Here is a 17,813-nt window from a genome sequence, read left to right on the forward strand (position 1 = left end):
TTCAATTGTATATCTCAGTTTTGGTTTTTCTTTTATTGTGGGGGCATTTTGCTTTAGAAGCATCTCTTGCTAATGGACAAAAGAAATTTGCAAAAACATGCAATCAACATCTAAATATCATGTAAACAAAAAAAATATATAGTTGAATTATGATTAAAATGGCATAATTTATTATTTATATAGCGCAAAATTGTTATATGTCTCATAGATCCATTAAATAAATTTAGGCTCTGATCTAAATTTCAGATTTACATTGGTTTTCTTAAACCGCCACATTTCATCGTGTTTTGACAAAGACGTAACGTTATTCCAGTTTCTTAGATTCTGCTCAGATTTGATTTACAGTTTGACATTGCGTTACGATATTATTGACACAAATGTGTCCAATAAGAATATACCAAGTTAGCCTATCAATCTGCTCAGATTTGATTTACAGTTTGACGTTGCGTTACGATATTATTGACACAAATGTGTCCAATAAGAATATACCAAGTTAGCCTATCAAAATCTTGGTGGGCGGTTCAGCATCAGAGCGTTGTGACGTTGGCTACAAGGGAAACATGTTCGAATTCGGAGGAAGTCAGCCATTCTCAGCGTTTGTACCCAGGGTTTGTTGACAAACACTTTATGAAAACCTTTCTAAAAACCGAACGGTAAGAATTTATTCATGTATAGAAGTAACTGTAGATTCACCATAGTCTTGATACAGTGAGACCGCGAGTATGTCTAAATAACAGAGACCTTCACTGTGGACTGAGTCCATTTTCAGCCAGCTAATGCTAACTGGCTAATTACCTTTGTAAATGCACATGAACTGTAGGGTATCTAGCTAGGCAGCTAGCATTGGCTGTGTTGAAAAGTGATTTGATTTATACAGTTAACAAGCTTCTTGGTTGTAAATTTTGAACGTGTTTTTCTTGTCGGGAGATGAGTGCGTTAGCTAGTGTGGTTAACTCAAGTAAGCGATCTAGGCAATTCAAAGGAAAACTCAGCAAACTGGCTAGTTGTTGAGCTAACGTTAGCGCCACATATTGCACTAAAATGAAAATGGTTCTTGGCTGAGTAATTCCGGGAATACAGTGTAGTTATCTTGAAAGTTATCTCAACTCTGTAGCATTGCTTAACCTTCAGTTGAAAGAGGTCTGACCTATATAACGTTAGCCGCAAATATCAGGTTCTATATTGTAAGAAATGATAGGAATCGACATCGTTCAAATTATTTATGTAATACTACGGATTCAGAAGTGTACATTTTTGTATTAGCCAAAGTGCCTTTCTCCGTTTTGTTTTGAAGGTAAATAGAAAGTAGGTCATTCTGAGAGATGGCCTTATGGTTTGATTTATACTGCCCAGGCCGTAATTCCTTCTCCATGCTCAGCTGTAATAAGTGCTTTGCCTTTTGTACTTCTAGGTGACATCATGTCCCAGATACCTATGGGTAAAGTGTTATTCAGAAATCTACTTCGCCACACGGGTGCTCATAATAAGGTGAGTGTCCAGAAAGTGTCTGTATTTTGCTGATTAAGTGAAATTCCTGGCTAATTTTTTCTTCGACTAATTGGTAACGCAAATGCAGCTGATTATTGTTTTAAGTGACATAAATTGAGCCTGTGTGATTTGTATGCACAGATTCTAGAAGAGTCTGAGATGTGGAAGCAGAGGGACATGGAGAAGCATTCTTCGGATGACCAGGTTATGCTCCACGGACGAAAGCCTGCACACATGTACAGGTTCGGCTCATCTTTAAAGTACACACATTTACTATTTTATGCCACTGTACGTGCCTATGTCTGCATGCATGCATATTTGTGGGCAGATTGTACATGAGAAAGAGAGAGTGAGAGAGAGAGATGGAGAGAGAGCATTCCTAGCACAACTCTTCCTGGTTTTCTGAGTGGCTGTGTTGCGATTGTACTACAAGCATCCCTGGTGAGAGAGAGGGACCCGCAAACGCTCACAGAAAGACATGCCGTGTCACAGGGGTCACATGCACTGCGACCGCTTCCTGGAGGAGACCTCCGCCTCGGGGGACAGGGACAGGGAAGACGACCGGGAGGCCCGCTTCCTGACCCGGAAAATTTACGAGATTAAGGCCAGCGACCCCAACAGGTGTTTGTCAGCTGTTACAAACCAAGAGACTGGAATAGCCACAATAGTATTTATTTGCTTATTTTTTTCGTTGCTGGCATCCAGGATAACTTGTATACTGTTTGTAATGTATTATTTATTTGTACGGCCGGATGTTTGCTAAAGGAATGAGGGTTACGTGCAGAAGCAGTATAGCCCGCCTGCAAATCAAACCTGCGATGCTTGGCTTACTAGCGGGCTCCTTAACCACGGCACCACACCGCCATCTCCAGGATGGGAGGTCTCAATACAGACTTTGTTTTTTGTACAGTGTGGACTGAATATGTTTGCATCCTGCTGTGTGGACTGGACATGAACGTGTTTGTGTTTGTTGCAGGTGGGGGCACAGCGGGTTTAAGGAGCTCTACCCAGAGGAGTTTGAGTCGGGCGGGTAAGACCTCATCACGGAAATCTCACACCGTTTTATGGCAGGTCGCGCTTGCCTGGTGCAGTTCGTTTCTGTCCCGTGGTCAGCCCAGTTCTTTTTCAATTTCTCTGCTAGCGAGAAGGAGGGCAGCAACGGCGAGAACCTGCAGCTCAGGAAGAGGAGGAGGGCCAGCCTGGGGGGCGAGAGACACAAGCACTCCAAGAAGTCCTCCCGCAAGAAGAAGAAGAAAAAGGAGAAGAAGAAGAGGAAGGTGCAGGAGGAAGAGGAGGAGGAGGAGGAGAGCGGGCAGGGCAGGAGGAGCAGCAGCAGCGAGAGGAGCGACAGCGAGAGGCGCAGACGACGGAGGAAAGGCGGCAAGAGCAAACACCGGAGGAAGAAGAAGGAGAGGGAGAGGAGGGAGGAGAGCTGCTCGGGGGACAGCGCCTCAGAGGGGGGCGGGGGCAGGCGGGCACGGAGGCCCGGGAAACGCCGCAGGAAGGCGGGGTCGGACGGCGAGGGCCGCGCCCCGGACGAGCCGCACAAGAAGAAGAGAAAAGACTGGAAAGCCGCGAACGAGGAGAACTCTGAGGAGAGCTCGGAGGACTGAGAGCCGCGCCCTCGCGTGCGGCTTCCGGACTCCCGCCCAACACCGTCTGAACGCTCCAGCGGTCGCACAGAAGCACAGCAAGCCACAGAGCTGGCCAGAAGCCTGCAATAACGCTGGGGCTCGGGGCCTGCAGGAATACTGGGGCTCAGTGCCTGCAGGAATACTGGGGCTCAGTGCCTGCAGGAACACTGGGGCTCGGGGCCTGCAGGAATACTGGGGCTCAGTGCCTGCAGGAATACTGGGGCTCAGTGCCTGCAGGAATACTGGAGCTCAGTGCCTGCAGGAATACTGGGGCTCATTGCCTGCAGGAATACTGGAGCTCAGTGCCTGCAGGTATACTGGAGCTCAGTGCCTGCAGGAATACTGGGGCTCAGTGCCTGCAGGTATACTGGAGCTCAGTGCCTGCAGGAATACTGGGGCTCAGTGCCTGCAGGAATACTGGGGCTCAGTGCCTGCAGGAATACTGGAGCTCAGTGCCTGCAGGAATACTGGGGCTCAGTGCCTGCAGGAATACTGGGGCTCAGTGCCTGCAGGAATACTGGGGCTCAGTGCCTGCAGGAATACTGGGGCTCAGTGCCTGCAGGAATACTGGAGCTCAGTGCCTGCAGGAATACTGGGGCTCAGTGCCTGCAGGAATACTGGGGCTCATTGCCTGCAGGAATACTGGAGCTTGGTGCCTGCGGTATACTGGGGCTCAGTGTCTGCAGAAATACTGGGGCTCAGTGCTTGTTGGTGACTCTGTGCCAGTGGACTCTTCATGCTCAGTGCTCAATGTCTGTCTTCAGTGTCACTGCTGTGTGTCAGAAGGAAGGTTTCCCCTGTTAGAGGTGCCCAGGGGCTCATTCCAATCATGTCATTTTACCTCCTTGCTCTTCGCTCCTAGCTCCACCCATCTGAGGATGCAAGGAAAGGAAGCAAAGAAAGGACGTAAGGACAGAGGAATCGAGGAAACATGTATTAGGCAAATGGGAACGTCTTTGTCAGAGCATCTTTTGTCAGTCAGTTTGAAGCCATGTCAATTAGACATGCCAAATGGGGAGAGGTAAATGCACAGGCCGATCATTTATACGTTAAGAGTTCATAAAAACAAATACTTCTGCAAAGGATGCACTGTTTCCTTAGTCAAGCATCCTTTGGGAGCCTCCTAGCTCCTCACCCTCAGCTCCTTCAAGGAGCATTTAGCGGGTTAGAATGCCCTTTCAGATCGACTTATGTCCGATTTCTTGGGAAGGAGAGAAGGACAGATAACATTATCGATTGGAATGAGCCCCAGGACCCACGTATTCCCCCTTCTCCCCTGTAGAGGTAGACCGAAAGCTGTCTGACCCCTGAATGGAACCACTGAGTCTCTGTTTTACCGCCTGCCAGCACCGCTAGCTGCAGATGAGGTCACTCCGAGTCCTTTCCTCTGCAGGTCAGCATGGTTCCCTGAGCTCTGTGAGCAGTCCTAGGCCGATGGGGAGAAAAGCCATATTCCTCCATCTGCCTGGGCTGCTTGCTGCTGTGAGTAGTATTATGTGTTCCTCCATTGATCACGGGTATGTCTTCAGGTTCGGGGCAAGCGCAATCATACTGGGTGGCAGGTTATCAAAATTTCACCAGTGCGTCACTAAAACATCATCATACCTCAAGCTAGGTGATTGTTTTGTATATTGAACGGCCAGCATCGTTCCCAGCATTTATATAAACTTGACTCTGATTGAGGCAGTCGGCTCACAGAAAGCACAGATTATTTTGGAATTTGGATTTAGTTTTTTATACCGTCCTTTCATCTCCCTGTCTCAGAGCGTTGTACGGTGAACAGGGTAACTGCCAGAGGCCCTGCTGTCTCAGTCCTTCGCACGAACACCACGCCAAATGGTCACGGTGTTACTGTTTTATAATGAAATGTTTCCTTGTGTTTTTGTTGTTGAATCAACTGAAAGTTGTTAAACTTATTTTAGCCTGTACCAGCGTAGCAGAATTCGGTTTTTAGATCAGTTTCGTGAGAGAGAGACGATTGGCAAGCAGATGCCTATAATAACCCCCCCCCCCCAGCCGTATTCCAGCTCTGCAGTGCAAAGGGGTTGAAGGCGTTGAATCTTTGAGTCCCCGCCCCTTCAGGCGACCCATACCGCCACATTTCTGCCATTTCTGCAACTGAAACCAGCAGGTACGATTAGAATGCAATGCGAGTTGAGCGGATGTGGGTTTGCTTATTTTTAAAGCTCTATAGTCGGAAAGGGTATTGACACTCCTCGATTGGTGGGTTGCACAACCTTGTTTACACGTCATTGGTGGGGAAAGCAAACAGGAAAAAAAACAACAACAAAAACGGCATCAGATGGGTCAACTTCCTCAAATGGCACCTCCAGAATAGAAACGAGGGCCGCACACCAGGGCTTCCCTGCCCCAATGCCACGTAGCGGGCGAAGGACCCGGACGTGCTCAGAGAACTTCCTCCCTCCCGTACGCAAACACGGCGCGGGAGGTCCGCAGACATCGCCAGAAGAGGTCAGATGTAAGGATGCTCAAGGATGAGCAGTAGATGGATTCTGGTGCTTGTCGGGCTGCGTCAGGGCGGCGCACACAGCTGCGGTTGGGGGACAGGCTGTAGCGCCGACCGTAGCAGCAGCCTGCGTTTGACTGGTGAAACCTCTGGAAGACTCTCAGCGTGAACTCTCTGAAGAGCTGGACGCCAGTTACTCTGTACTCAGAAACAGCCATTCACTCACAGTGTGTGATCACAGGTGGACAAATGTCTTTTGTTAGATATCTATTTTTTAACTTTTATAAATTATTAACAATCGTGGTTTTATTGAACAATAAATTTGCTGTCCTGACGCAGATTCAGGTCAGCATCTTGCACATGGATCCTTTTCTGTCTGACAGTCACATAGCTGCTCTGTGTTTATGAATATTCTCTCTCTCTCTCTCTCACACACACACACACACACACACACACACGTTCACATACAGCTTACTGTTTAGAAAACATACATTTAAAACTGCGCAATACTAAAGACTAGAAACAAATTAACAGTAACTACACAAATAGTGGGGCAGATAGGCAAACCAATTGTGCATTTTATGACTAAAGCATGAATATTTCAGCATATAATCTACATACCCCAAGGTTTTATTTCAGACAAGAACTTTGATGTAATAATTACATGCACAAAAAAGAAAAATGGAATCATATATGGATACATAAAGTAAATAAAAATAAATATGGTTCAGTCATGTTTTTATGGTCCAGTGATCCGTGTGACTCACTGTCCCTAAGATGGTGGCAGACAGATATGTATTGTGCTTCCAATTCAAAGCATTTCCTCTCCTAAGAGGATGGGGACTTCCTGGAAGTCAGGTAGGTTTTTCAATTTAGGGCATCTCTGATTTATTTTTAGCAAGATATTTTTATGTCTGTTTCACATTTTGTTATAACATGTCTCAACTTAGTAGAGATGGCAGTGTTTGCATAGCCTTCCTTCTGTGCGAAGCCTTGTAAGCTGATGTCTTTTTTGATGGCCAAGCCGTGCTCACCGAGTCTGAAATTCAAGGTAGTTCTTAGTTCTTTGCCAGTCACTGTGGTCAGAGTCTGTCATTGTGTACTGTATTTTTATGGCCCGATAGCATTGAGTTTTGCTTTGTGCTCTTGTTTTTGTGTCCCAATAAGTTATGTCATTTTGTTTGCGTTATGCTATAATTTGGTCAACTCTTAACAATCTTTATGGTGATGCCCTGAGGTCTTACGGTGTCAGAGGTGATTGGTGAACTGAGCCTCAGGGCCAGCTGTGTGAGAGGACTCCTTGGCCCAGCTCTTGGTGTTGCAGGGCTTTGTAATGGTAAGAGTGAGGGCCATTATTTTTATTTTTTTTAGAAGTTTCCAAAATTTGATTGCCCTCTTGTACTTTGATTGGTAATGGATATTGACTTACAGTGCCTTCGGAAAGTATTCAGACCCCTTCACTTTTACCACGTTTTGTTACGTTACAGCCTTATTACAAAAAATCATTTTTGTTCTCATCAATCTACACACAATACCCCATAATGACAAAGCGAAAACAGGTTTTTAGAATTTTTTGCAAATATATCAAAAATAAAAAACTGAAAAATTAGGTTTGCTAAGCTTATAATGTTTAATGTCAGCGATGGTCCAGAGGGGGGCAGTGTTGTGCTGTCAGTGAGCTTTGTGTGTCCCTAGCCCATGCGTACACACCAAATTCAACTGCAAAAATTTTTTATTACATTTTATGCTTGCTTCATATGCAAGTTACCAACTTTATGTTGTGTAAAATAAATTAGGACACTTTAATTTGCTGCAGTTAGGGATAAATCACATTTTTGTTTAAATTAGATCTGAAGTCTAAGTTTGAAACTTCATTATAGATGTTCTTTTTAAACATCCTTCTCTGAGGACAGGGGAAGTTTGTATGTCTAGTGTTCATAGGGTCCATTGGCATACACTTGCTATTATGAAAGGCTTCATCAGATTTAGTATGCCCTTTGTGCTGGATCTGCATGCATTGATGGAGTCACAGCTGCTGGTCTTCAGTGGTTAGTTTGCATCACAAAATTAACGCCACACAAACCGAGTACTGTGCTGGTTCTGTCAGCTCCTGAGCACGTGCCTGAGTGTTTGTGAGTGTGTGTAAATGTGTGAGTGAGCGCATCTGTCTGTAATGCGCTGCGTGATGACGGCTCATTATCCCAACCACAGCGCGGTCAGCTCTGTGCCGTAAACAGAGGCCTTGCTCGCCGAGAGAACATTGTGTCTGTGTACCGATAGACGCCGGCCTCCAGTAGTGTAAAAACAGAGACTCCACAAACAATTTGAAAGTTATTAAACACCCAGCTGCCAACGCGCTGTGATTGAATTAAACGCAACCTGCGCTAACGGGAAGCGAATGTTCCGTTTCTGCTCTGAAGAGCAAATTTGTTTCAGAACAATGGTCCGGAGTGCGGAGAAGCGCCGGCAGGTGGGCCTTGGATTGGGCGCGGGACACTGGGGGATCTTAAGCACTGAGGACTGTCTGTTTGAGCTTAAAATGGCTTCAGCTAGGCTGGACATACAGGGCATGCAGAAGGCAGCCTTTACAAAGCAGATTTCTGGTAAGCCCAACCAAACACTTTACCTGGGTTTCTTTCTCCTTGTTTTTCTAATCCTTTTCTTGTTGTCCCATCTTGTCAGTGTTGGCTGTTGCTCACTGTCAGTTTTTTTTCTTCTTTTTTTTCCTCCTCTAACCTGTGCTCTGCTTAGCCAGTCAGTCCTCAACCCAAAGGCACCCCTCACGTTTTTACCTTTTGTAAAAGCATGCCTCAGGCTTCTCAGCAGAAGATGCTGAATGGGGTGTGTTCAGAAATCTCAGAAATGCAGCCATGCCTAAAAGCCACGAAAGCCCTTAAAATCCCAGCAGTGCGGTAGAGGAGCTGGGAGAGCCTCTCTCTTTACATCGTGTCATCTAGAGCAGCACCGTGGGGATCCAGGTACCAAATTATCCTCATTATACTGGTTAATCCAGTTACAGTGGCCTGTGCTGTGGGGCTCTCCACTGAGAGGGCACCTTTACATTGTCTCGTCACCTCTGACAGTGAAATTTAGACCAGCTATAGTTAGAGCCAGAGTGTTTTCTGAGGGCTAATGGCTGTCGCTCAGCTGACTAGCCACGCGGTTGCGCAGTTGGGCACGTTTAAGCCTGCGACTGCACAAAGCTGCTTTGAGCTGCGCATATGCACTTCACCTTTGCTCACGCTCACTTTGCAGGTCATGTTGCGAATGTCTGCATGTACACACTGACAGATCTGTGCTAATACATGTAACAGTTTCCTCTAATCACGGGACACTAGCTACTGAATTTACAATAACAAGTCATAACTTCGGCCAAAACTACCAATACTGCAGTACAGATATGGCACAATTTATCATACAAAGCATTTATTAAAAAAATAATTGGCAAAGATAGAGATAGTTGGACATATTATAAAAGATAATGTATTTAATAAAATTATTCTATAGTTTTTAATAATTATTATCAATTAATTATAAAAGATAATGTTTTTCAACACAACATTTAGATATGCTTCAACGATGAATGTGTTGTGTACACTACATACAAACTTGTATTCACTCTTGTACACTGCTGTGTGAATGTACTTGTGATCGGTCTCTTGAAGTTTTCTGTGTGTGCTGCCTGTGTGGTTTCAGCACATGAACCACACTCTTGGGTTGTATTTGTGGATCCAAATAGCTGAACCAGCCCACACAAGCTTTATCAGATTTATCAGTAGCTGCACGTCTAAAGCCAGGGGCCATTATCTAAACAACCTGTTTGCTCTCACAGGAAAGAGAGTCACTGCACGCAAACTGACCCTGTTCACACCACCGGGAAACCCCTGGGCAGAGTTCAAAATAAAAGCCAAAAATTAAATGAATTTTGCTGGGAAAATGTCAATAATGATCCACCCAGGCTTAGCTGTCTCGCCCCAGGGATTTCTGGGAAGCTTGCATTCTCATTGGCCAAAATGTACATGGCACAAGGTTCACTGGATAGCAGCGGCTTTAAAAAGTACAATTTTTGTAAAGTTGAATTTGAGGGTTTTTTCAGTCAGATGTTGAAGTCAGTCAGTTCCTCTGCTCAGATAGGAGATGTGATTTGCTTGTTTGCTGTTTGTTCACATGTCAAATGTAATTTGAAGTCAGGAGAATACTAGAATGCCCATTCACCAATCCTGAGCTTTGGCCCAGCTGCCTATTACTGTCTGAACACATGGCTATTACCTTCAGGCACATGAAGTGCATCCAGCTTGTGACTATGCCTAACACATAATAAAACAAATAGGACACAGACAGGCGTATTATATAATGTCCCTACTGTACATTTTCCCATTGGACCCTAAAAACAAATTCAGTGAGGCTGAATTTGGTCTTGGGGTCCCTACTTCCACAGATCCCCACCGTAAATACACACGCACGCATACACATGCACACACACACGCATGCACACACACACACACACACACACACACACACACACATACACATGCATGAACATGCACACACACACACACGCACACACTCATGCACACACATGCACAGACATGCACACACACACACACACACACCCACACACACACACTCTGTACTGCCAGTCCTGATGCTGCGTGCGTCATTCGGCCCTCCGGTGTCTGTGGCGAGACGGACAGCTCAGAGCTCTTCTGGACGTGTGTGGAGAGGCGCAGATGGGAATACTGCGTGAGCACCACTGCACAGCCCATCCCCCCACCTCTCCTCCTGCCCTCCTCACTCTCCTCTTCGCCTTTGAGTCCACCTCCCTCCAAAGCAAGCGGGGACCCTAGGCTGGAGACTGCTGGGTGTCCTGCCTCCTGCTTTTGCTCCCTCTCAGATTCACTTCAGATTGTTTCCTGGCAGGAAGTGCTTGTGATGTACATAGTGACAAAGCTTAAAGAATAATAACAAGCTTCAAATCTCTCTCTCTCTCTCTGCCTCTCTCTCTCTCTCTGCCGCTCTCTCTCTCTCTCTGCCTCTCTCTCTCTCTCTCTCTCTCTCTCTCTGCCGCTCTCTCTCTCTCTGTCTCTGTCTCTCTCTCTCTCTCTCTCAGCCGCCTGTTGTATATTTGAGGTGACCTTACACCACTGCAGCAGGCAGATGCCTTTGGAAAGAGACGAGGATGAGCACTGAGGGACAGCTGATCAGAGAGATCATCGCTAATGAGCCGCTCTGGGACTGTAAAAGCCTGTCTCTTAGTGCTGGATAGAGGTGAAAGACTCTTTCCATACCTCCGCTCCTGCCCCCCTCCCCCCCCCACCATCATCCTAATGTAACAGTTACCATGGACAACTGTTTTAATTCACACACATTCTCTGTGCAGCGGGAGCTGAAGAAGGTTTTTTTTCCATCTCGTAATCCTGGTGTTGTGCTTATATATACAGTACTGGCACAATTAGGGAAACACTGTGCTTGAAGAACATGTTTAGTGCTTTTAAAGCCTTGATCCATGTTCAAGCTGATTATAAAATTTCCATTAGTAAGATACATCAGACTACTCAATTATATAGGTATGAAAAACACATATATTATGGAGTAATGATTATTACTTATTAATTTAAAAGAAAATCTTGATATTACATTTATTACATATTACTTTTATCATTTAGTATGCCGAAAAGAGAAAGTGTTGCAAAATATAAGCAGTTGAACACACCTGACTAATTTTAAACACCTGTGAAGGCATTTGTCCGAAACATTATGACACCCAGAAATGGGGTGGGGGGGGGGGGATGCAGGCTATGTATAAAAAGTGCTGTTATTGTAATTAAGTTTTTGTGATCACATGCCCACTGTAGCTTCCTGTTCTTTGGTCTTTGCTCCCAGGAGTGGAACTTGGCGTGATCTTCTGTTGCTGTTGCCCATCCGCCTCAAGGTTCGACACGTTGTGCGTTCTCAAATGCCCTGTTATTTGAGCATTCGCAACCTTTCTGTTAGGTTGAACAAGTCTGCCCATTCTCCTCTGACCGCTCTCACATACAAGGTGTTTTAAGCCACAGAACTGCCGCTCACTGAATGTTTTTGTTTATCGCACCATTCTCTGTAAACTCTGGAGACTGTAGTGGATGAAATTCCCAGCAGGGCAGCTGTTTCTGAGATGCTGAAACCACCACATCTGGCACCAACCAATCATTCCAAGGTGTGTATGTGTCTGTGTGTGCGTGTGTGTGTATGAAAATACATTGTACTGCACGTGTACATGGTGTGTCTGTTTCTGGTCTGAAAACCAGAATATCCTGTAATGTGAGCACAAGGAGAACATCCGTGTCCAACATGTTCTCTGTACTCATCTGAATTTAGCTGGGACAAAATGGCCCTGACCAAGGCCTCTGCGATCAGGTGCTACTGTGCAGCTTTGTAACAGTACGACCGCTCTGTTCAGCAAAATGGGGCTCCTTGTGCTGGGATCTAAGTAAAGATGAAAGACGTGCCCGGAACAATCCGTCTGCTGCCTTCCTGGCACTGCGGCCCCCGGCGTTCCTGCAAGCGTGCCCGCGGACAGAGACCCACAGACAGAGGCTCGGTCGCCCCCTTTCCCTTTATCCGGGAAAGAGCGCGTGACTGCGGAAAATATTCAAACGGGAGGATTCACGAGTGTGAAAAAATACAGTCAGCCTCCCTCCCCGGCACACCCACCATCACGCCACCCCCCCCCTCCCCCCACCCTCGATTTTTCACAGCTCTGGCTGCAAGGCCGTCTGGGAGAAGCGGTTGACGTCAGCGTGTGTCGGCTCGGCCCCTGCGCTGCCGCCGCTGATAAATGGTGCCAGTAATTGAATTAGAGGAGCAGGGGGAGCCCGGAGCTAATTAGGCCCTTTCAGCAGCTGCTCTGTTCTTACCCTGGTACCCCCCCCCCACCCCCCAAAGCACCACAGCAGAACCGCAGAAGCCTTTGGTCATGTGATGGAACACTTCGGGTCATGTGGTAGCGGGGGAGTAACTCTGCTGTCCTTCTTTGCCATTTCCCCCTAATTCGTCACACAGGTGAAGGCTTTAAATGTCAGACAGTCGGAGGACAAAAAGACCTGGGGAATGCTGACGACGTTAGGCACGGGTCGACAACCCCGGTCAACCTGTTTCTGAAGCTGCGTGTGGTGAAATGTAATCCACAGAATAAGGTGTGTGTGTGTGTGTGCGTGCGTGCGTGCGTGCGTGCGTGTGTGTGTGAGTGTGAGAGAGAGAGAGAGAGAGAGAGAGATACATTATTATTATTGTTACTATTATTATTATTATTATTGTTATTATTATATAGCCTACTCACTGTGGCCATTACCACACTGTTAATTGCATTGTTGTTGTTACCACAATGTTGTTTGTATTTCATGTTGTTTGTATTCCTATTCCTGTTTCTGTGTGTACGCTTTGGCAATATGTACAGATGTATTTCATGCCAATAAAGCATTTTGAATTTGAATTTGAGAGAGAGAGATAGAGAGAGAATGAAAAATAACCTTGAACAAAAATTCAAGATGTAGAAGTAAAAACACCAGGGTAAACAATTATGCAAAGCGGAGGCTGACACGTGGATGTGGCTCACCTTTAACTGAGCAAATAACGCAAAATATTTCTATTTCTACACTTGCACAGCAAATAGCGAAATCTTGAAGCCTGACAAATAACGTATTATCATTTATAAGCTCTACCACCAGATGTCGCTAAGTGCTTACTGAACTACACGTTTTATCTCTGTGGTTACTGGCAAACCAAATAAAATAACAGGTTGAAAGATAAATGTTCTGCATTGTTATTGTATGACTGAGTAACGACATTTCTACGAGTGAAAATTCAATAACAACATCAATGAAATAGACCGGTTTTGTCTCTTCTTATAAATAACGAACTTCGAAATTAAATGAACTTAAGGGTTTCATTAGTCCCATGGAAAACATGTTTTTGCACTGCTGAATATAAGATGAACAAGACTAGATTTTCACGAGTCCATAAACTAACACAGTACAGCAATGAATGGAGAGCCTGCTTGCAGCTGTGGTTACAGTCAATAGTAGGACACCTCAGACAGTTTCTTATCTAGGCATTTAACACTTGAGAAGTGAAGCCTTCACAGCGAAGGGAATAATTATGTTGCTGATGAAAGCTCCCAAGTGGCTCATCCTATTGTCATATTGGGTATCAGTGCAGTGGCATTCCATCTGGCCCGAAATCAAATCCTGACCCTGCCAGCGCTGCTTGTGGCAGCATTAATTTCAATGAAACACTTTACACAACCTCTGTAGCTATAGAGATAGACATAGTTACAGTCATGTAAGTGTCACTGTCAACACCTACGAGATAAATAGAGAGAAGGGTTAGAAGTAAGGTGGCGTATGGAGATTCCAAACCTGGAGAAAATGGGGTAATGAGATCTGGATAAAATTCACTTTATGAGCCCTGTTGTCTTTATCCAGGACTTTCCACTGATTCTGAGCTGGTCTTAGTTGGGCTCCTGTCGAATCAGCTCACTGCCTCCAGTAAGTCACAGCCTCCGTGTGTCCTGGCAGTCCAGGAAGGGCACTCCTTATCTCTGAGCTTACTCATTCTCGAAAGCCCCCAGTTTCACATCCAGCTGTCTCAGTGGTCTATTATTTCTCCAGTGTGTGTGTGTGTATGTGTGCCTGCGTGGTGCGTGTGTGAGGGGGATAACTAAGTGTCAGTAAAGAAAACTCAAGTGGTGTTTGGACGATGCAGCATCATTATTCAGGATGACTAAGCAGTCCCTCTGATTGGTTGCAGTTCTTTTTCACTGGGAAGTGATGACTGTTGTGTTACTCACAGGAGTTCGTGCTGCAAGGGAACATGGGAACTGAGATGGCAGCTTTAACCCTGTGAGAAGGGTGAAACTAGCATCAAGGAGAGAGGATGAGTGCCTCAGCTCATGTCAGGAGGGTGGAGAAAGTGCCTTGATCAGATTCAAGTGGAGGATAAGGATGGGTTTAAGTGCTGCAGAAGAGAGGGGGGAAGGATCAGTCTTGGAGGTTACCCTACCGGGATCCATAAGTGTCTGGATCCCAGGAGGGTGCAGTGCAGTGCAGAGAGAGAGAGAAAGAGGTTGCAGTACAACTCTCCCTGTTTTCTGTCTGTGTGGCTGTGTTGTGGCACTGATGATACTACAAAGAAATTGTCCTGGTTACAGGGGAGGGTTCATAGTTACCTCAGTTAAACTGAAATGAACTGTATGAGCAATGCCTAAACTTACTGCATGCTTTTGTGAGGATGTTACATTTTATGGGAATGTTATGGGAGTCTTTTCACTTTTTTTCTGTCCTTACTTTCATCTGGCTTATCCTCAATATGTGATGTCACCCCGCCAGTTGCACCTCCAGTCTTTTCTCTTACTAACGTAATGCTGTAGTGTTTACACAACTTCCTGTCATACCATTCGGTCATGAGTGATGAAGCAGCCGAACTGATGCCACAACCACTTACTGATCTTAATTGGCATGTTTCCCCAGAAAGATGTGCATAATGTTCTTTGCTTTCAATGTGCTATGGATCGATCCAGTTGTATCAGCAAAGTGTAAATTCAGATGTTTTACATTGTGTTTTTCGAGGGGAGGGATATTGAATTTTTACGGTAGTTTATGAATGATGTTTGGCTATATTGTCTCTCAGTCTTTCAGAGAATTGACACTGTTACTCAGTACATCTTCACATATTTGAAATATTGCTGACAAAACAGACGATGCCACATAAGACAATGTTCTGTTTTGGCAGTTGATCTTCCCTCATTGGATTGCTTTTATAAACATTTTACACACTTTTCTCCCAATTTGAAAATGCCAAGTGTGATTCTCAAGCCACTCACACCCACAAATGGAATGTGGCAGCTGAAGCCTACGCTGTTACGGCTCTCTAATCCACAAGCCAGGGACTATTCTACACACTGCAGACCACACAGTACTACAGGAGGGAGCTAGCCCTGACTGTTGGAGAAGCGTATCTCTAACACGCGGAACCAGTAGCCTTTGAGCATTTGAAACACTCTTGATGGGAAAGGTAGGCCATGGAAGCTCGGGCAACTGCACTATGTCTGTACAAGACCAATTTCACCCCGCCTTTGCATAATCCTTGTCATAATCACCTAATAATACTTTAGCCGTGCCAGGAGGCTATACTGTAGGTCCCAGACTGCCCTGTTGGTGAGTACCTTTACTCAAATGTAAACGACATTCTGTAAATCAACTACCCTAACGTATGTCCCGCTTTTCAAGGGAAAACTAGACATGAAACAAAAGTGAACACCTCAAGCAACACTTTGAATGAGCACAGCTGCCTGAACACATGCAGCCATCTGCTTCCTGTATGTATCAAAAGACTGCTTTTTCCAGTATTTTCCAGGGGAGAAATAATTAGAACCACCGGTGATAGACTGAATTAACTTACGTTTCAGCGTTTTATGATTCAACATGAGAGTGATGGATTTTGGAGGATTCAAAATACAAGAAACATACATTTATCATATCAATATACACTGAACATGCTGGACAACATCGTTTTTCATGTGAGTGATCCTTGTAGTTGTTCTTGAATGGTAGGAAGTAAGAACCCCTGATGATATGCCATGCTCTAAATGCAAGGGCTGACTCTAGCCCTACACAGACCTGGAGCAGAACAGCATACAAAGTGGGGGGAGGGGTAGCGAGGTGGGGGTTGATGGGAAGGGAATGAAACCGGGACACTTAATAAGCCCGTGATGAGAAACATAAGAAAGAGTGTTAAGAGGCGAGAGCACGGTCAGCTTTCTGCAGGCGAGGATCAGAGGGAGCCCGCTGTGAACGAGGAATGCTTGACGTCATCCACACTGGCCCCAAGCTACGCGATTACTGTCAGGTGACTACCTTCCAACCCCGCTCTGACCTTCATCCTACTTTCCTGCATGCTATTCTGCTTTTTTTCCCATAAAAAAAGAAAGAGAAAAAAAAACTTGGCCACGGTTTAAAAGAGGGTGTTCGTTTCTTCTCTTTCGCCTTTGTTTCCTTTTGAACCTGTTTTGTAACGTGTTTGTCTGCTTTACGCGTTCCCTGCAGCTTCACAGAGGGCTGGGTGAAATGTCCAAGGAGTTTGCAGGACTAATTTTTCCCACATGTTTCTGAATGAACGTGCTCCTCCGAATGTCCTGGTCGATGGCTGGCTGTTTCTGAGCTCCTTTTGAAGTTATAACCCCCATGTCTGCAGCCAGCCTGGCTCCCTGATGATAAAAGGTGCCAGAAATTGGCCCAGAGAGATGAAGGCCTGTGTCTGGGTGTTGCTGTGGAAAAAACTCTGGTTGTTGGCACTGCGCTCTGTCACTGTACTCTGATTACACGCATACCCTCAAAACACCAGTACCAGGAGCGTCTTACTGTGCGTGTGCGTCAGAGAGATAGTCGATGTCTGGTTTTCAAACGGAAGTCCGGTTTGTAGTCTTGATTGGACAATGTAATGTAATTGATGGAAGAAAGTTCAGAGGATGGCCACCCCCCCATCCCCCACTCACCCCCACTGTCCGACAGCTCGCCTTGTTTGCAATTATATGTGCAGCTGTACGTGCTGTCTGGTTTTGACAAATTCTGGCAACCCTAAGAACAAATAGAGATTATACTTGCATTACATTACATTTAGGTATTTAGCAGACAATCTTTTTCGATGTACAAAATCACATACATAAGGGGTATACACAAGGAGCAGAAGTGATGCCAAATGACTATTGTCACAACTGACAGTAGTAGTTTGTGCATAAACTGATACAACATAAAGTCACATGCCATAGACGCAAGAGGGAGATTGAGAATGCTATGATTTCAGTGGCAAATGGGTTTTGAGGATCTAAGGTTATACATAGCATGTAGGTAGGCATGGATAGCAAACCCATGATTATTGCTAAGCTTCAATGTTAATTGAGACAAAATCAATTATATCTTCAGCAAACAGATGCATTTTTAGCCATGCAATTACCAGTGGAGAGAGAGAAGGAGAAGTGTGACATATGTTTACTTCGGTTGATTATAGATGAGTGGTAGCCTTATGTATGAGCTGGAGGCAGCTGATGACACATACAGGGTTCTCTCAATGAGAGAACTGTAGTAGACTAGTGGCATAAATGCTTTGGCAATAATCTGGGTGGCATATTTAGTAAGGAAAAGATTTTACTCATGAGAAAAAAATTGGCAGCTCTGAGTAACTTTTGCAAT

General features: G+C 45.3%; 1 protein-coding gene and 1 long non-coding RNA gene across 3 annotated transcripts; both read left to right on the top strand.

Moving 5' to 3' along the window:
- Positions 1-536: 536 nt before the first annotated feature.
- On the top strand, positions 537-6,310 carry nkapd1 (NKAP domain containing 1). 2 transcript variants are annotated; one of them, XM_035386380.1, is made up of 6 exons: positions 537-653; positions 1,412-1,488; positions 1,630-1,730; positions 1,981-2,109; positions 2,465-2,518; positions 2,630-6,310. In XM_035386380.1, the coding sequence occupies exons 2-6, from the start codon at positions 1,420-1,422 to the stop codon at positions 3,099-3,101; spliced, it is 825 nt and encodes a 274-aa protein (XP_035242271.1). In that variant the 5' UTR covers positions 537-653; positions 1,412-1,419; the 3' UTR covers positions 3,102-6,310. The 2 variants fall into 2 exon arrangements, with proteins under 2 accessions (XP_035242271.1, XP_035242272.1); XM_035386381.1 differs by lacking the exon at positions 1,981-2,109.
- Positions 6,311-7,162: 852 nt separating this feature from the next.
- On the top strand, positions 7,163-12,787 carry LOC118210314. Its single transcript, XR_004761829.1, has 3 exons — positions 7,163-8,192; positions 10,700-10,857; positions 11,473-12,787. It is a non-coding gene; the product is annotated as an uncharacterized LOC118210314 (long non-coding RNA).
- Positions 12,788-17,813: the final 5,026 nt, after the last annotated feature.

This window comes from Anguilla anguilla, chromosome 12 (assembly GCF_013347855.1).
Source record: "Anguilla anguilla isolate fAngAng1 chromosome 12, fAngAng1.pri, whole genome shotgun sequence".
In the NCBI taxonomy this organism is placed as follows: Eukaryota; Metazoa; Chordata; class Actinopteri; order Anguilliformes; family Anguillidae; genus Anguilla; species Anguilla anguilla.

Bases quoted from the DNA above. Each gene is read 5' to 3' on its own strand.
- nkapd1 (XM_035386380.1), top strand. From the start codon at position 1,420: ATGTCCCAGATACCTATGGGTAAAGTGTTATTCAGAAATCTACTTCGC. The intron at 1,489-1,629 runs GTGAGTGTCCAG...TTGTATGCACAG, and splicing joins ACACGGGTGCTCATAATAAG to ATTCTAGAAGAGTCTGAGAT. The intron at 2,110-2,464 runs GTGTTTGTCAGC...TGTTTGTTGCAG, and splicing joins AAGGCCAGCGACCCCAACAG to GTGGGGGCACAGCGGGTTTA.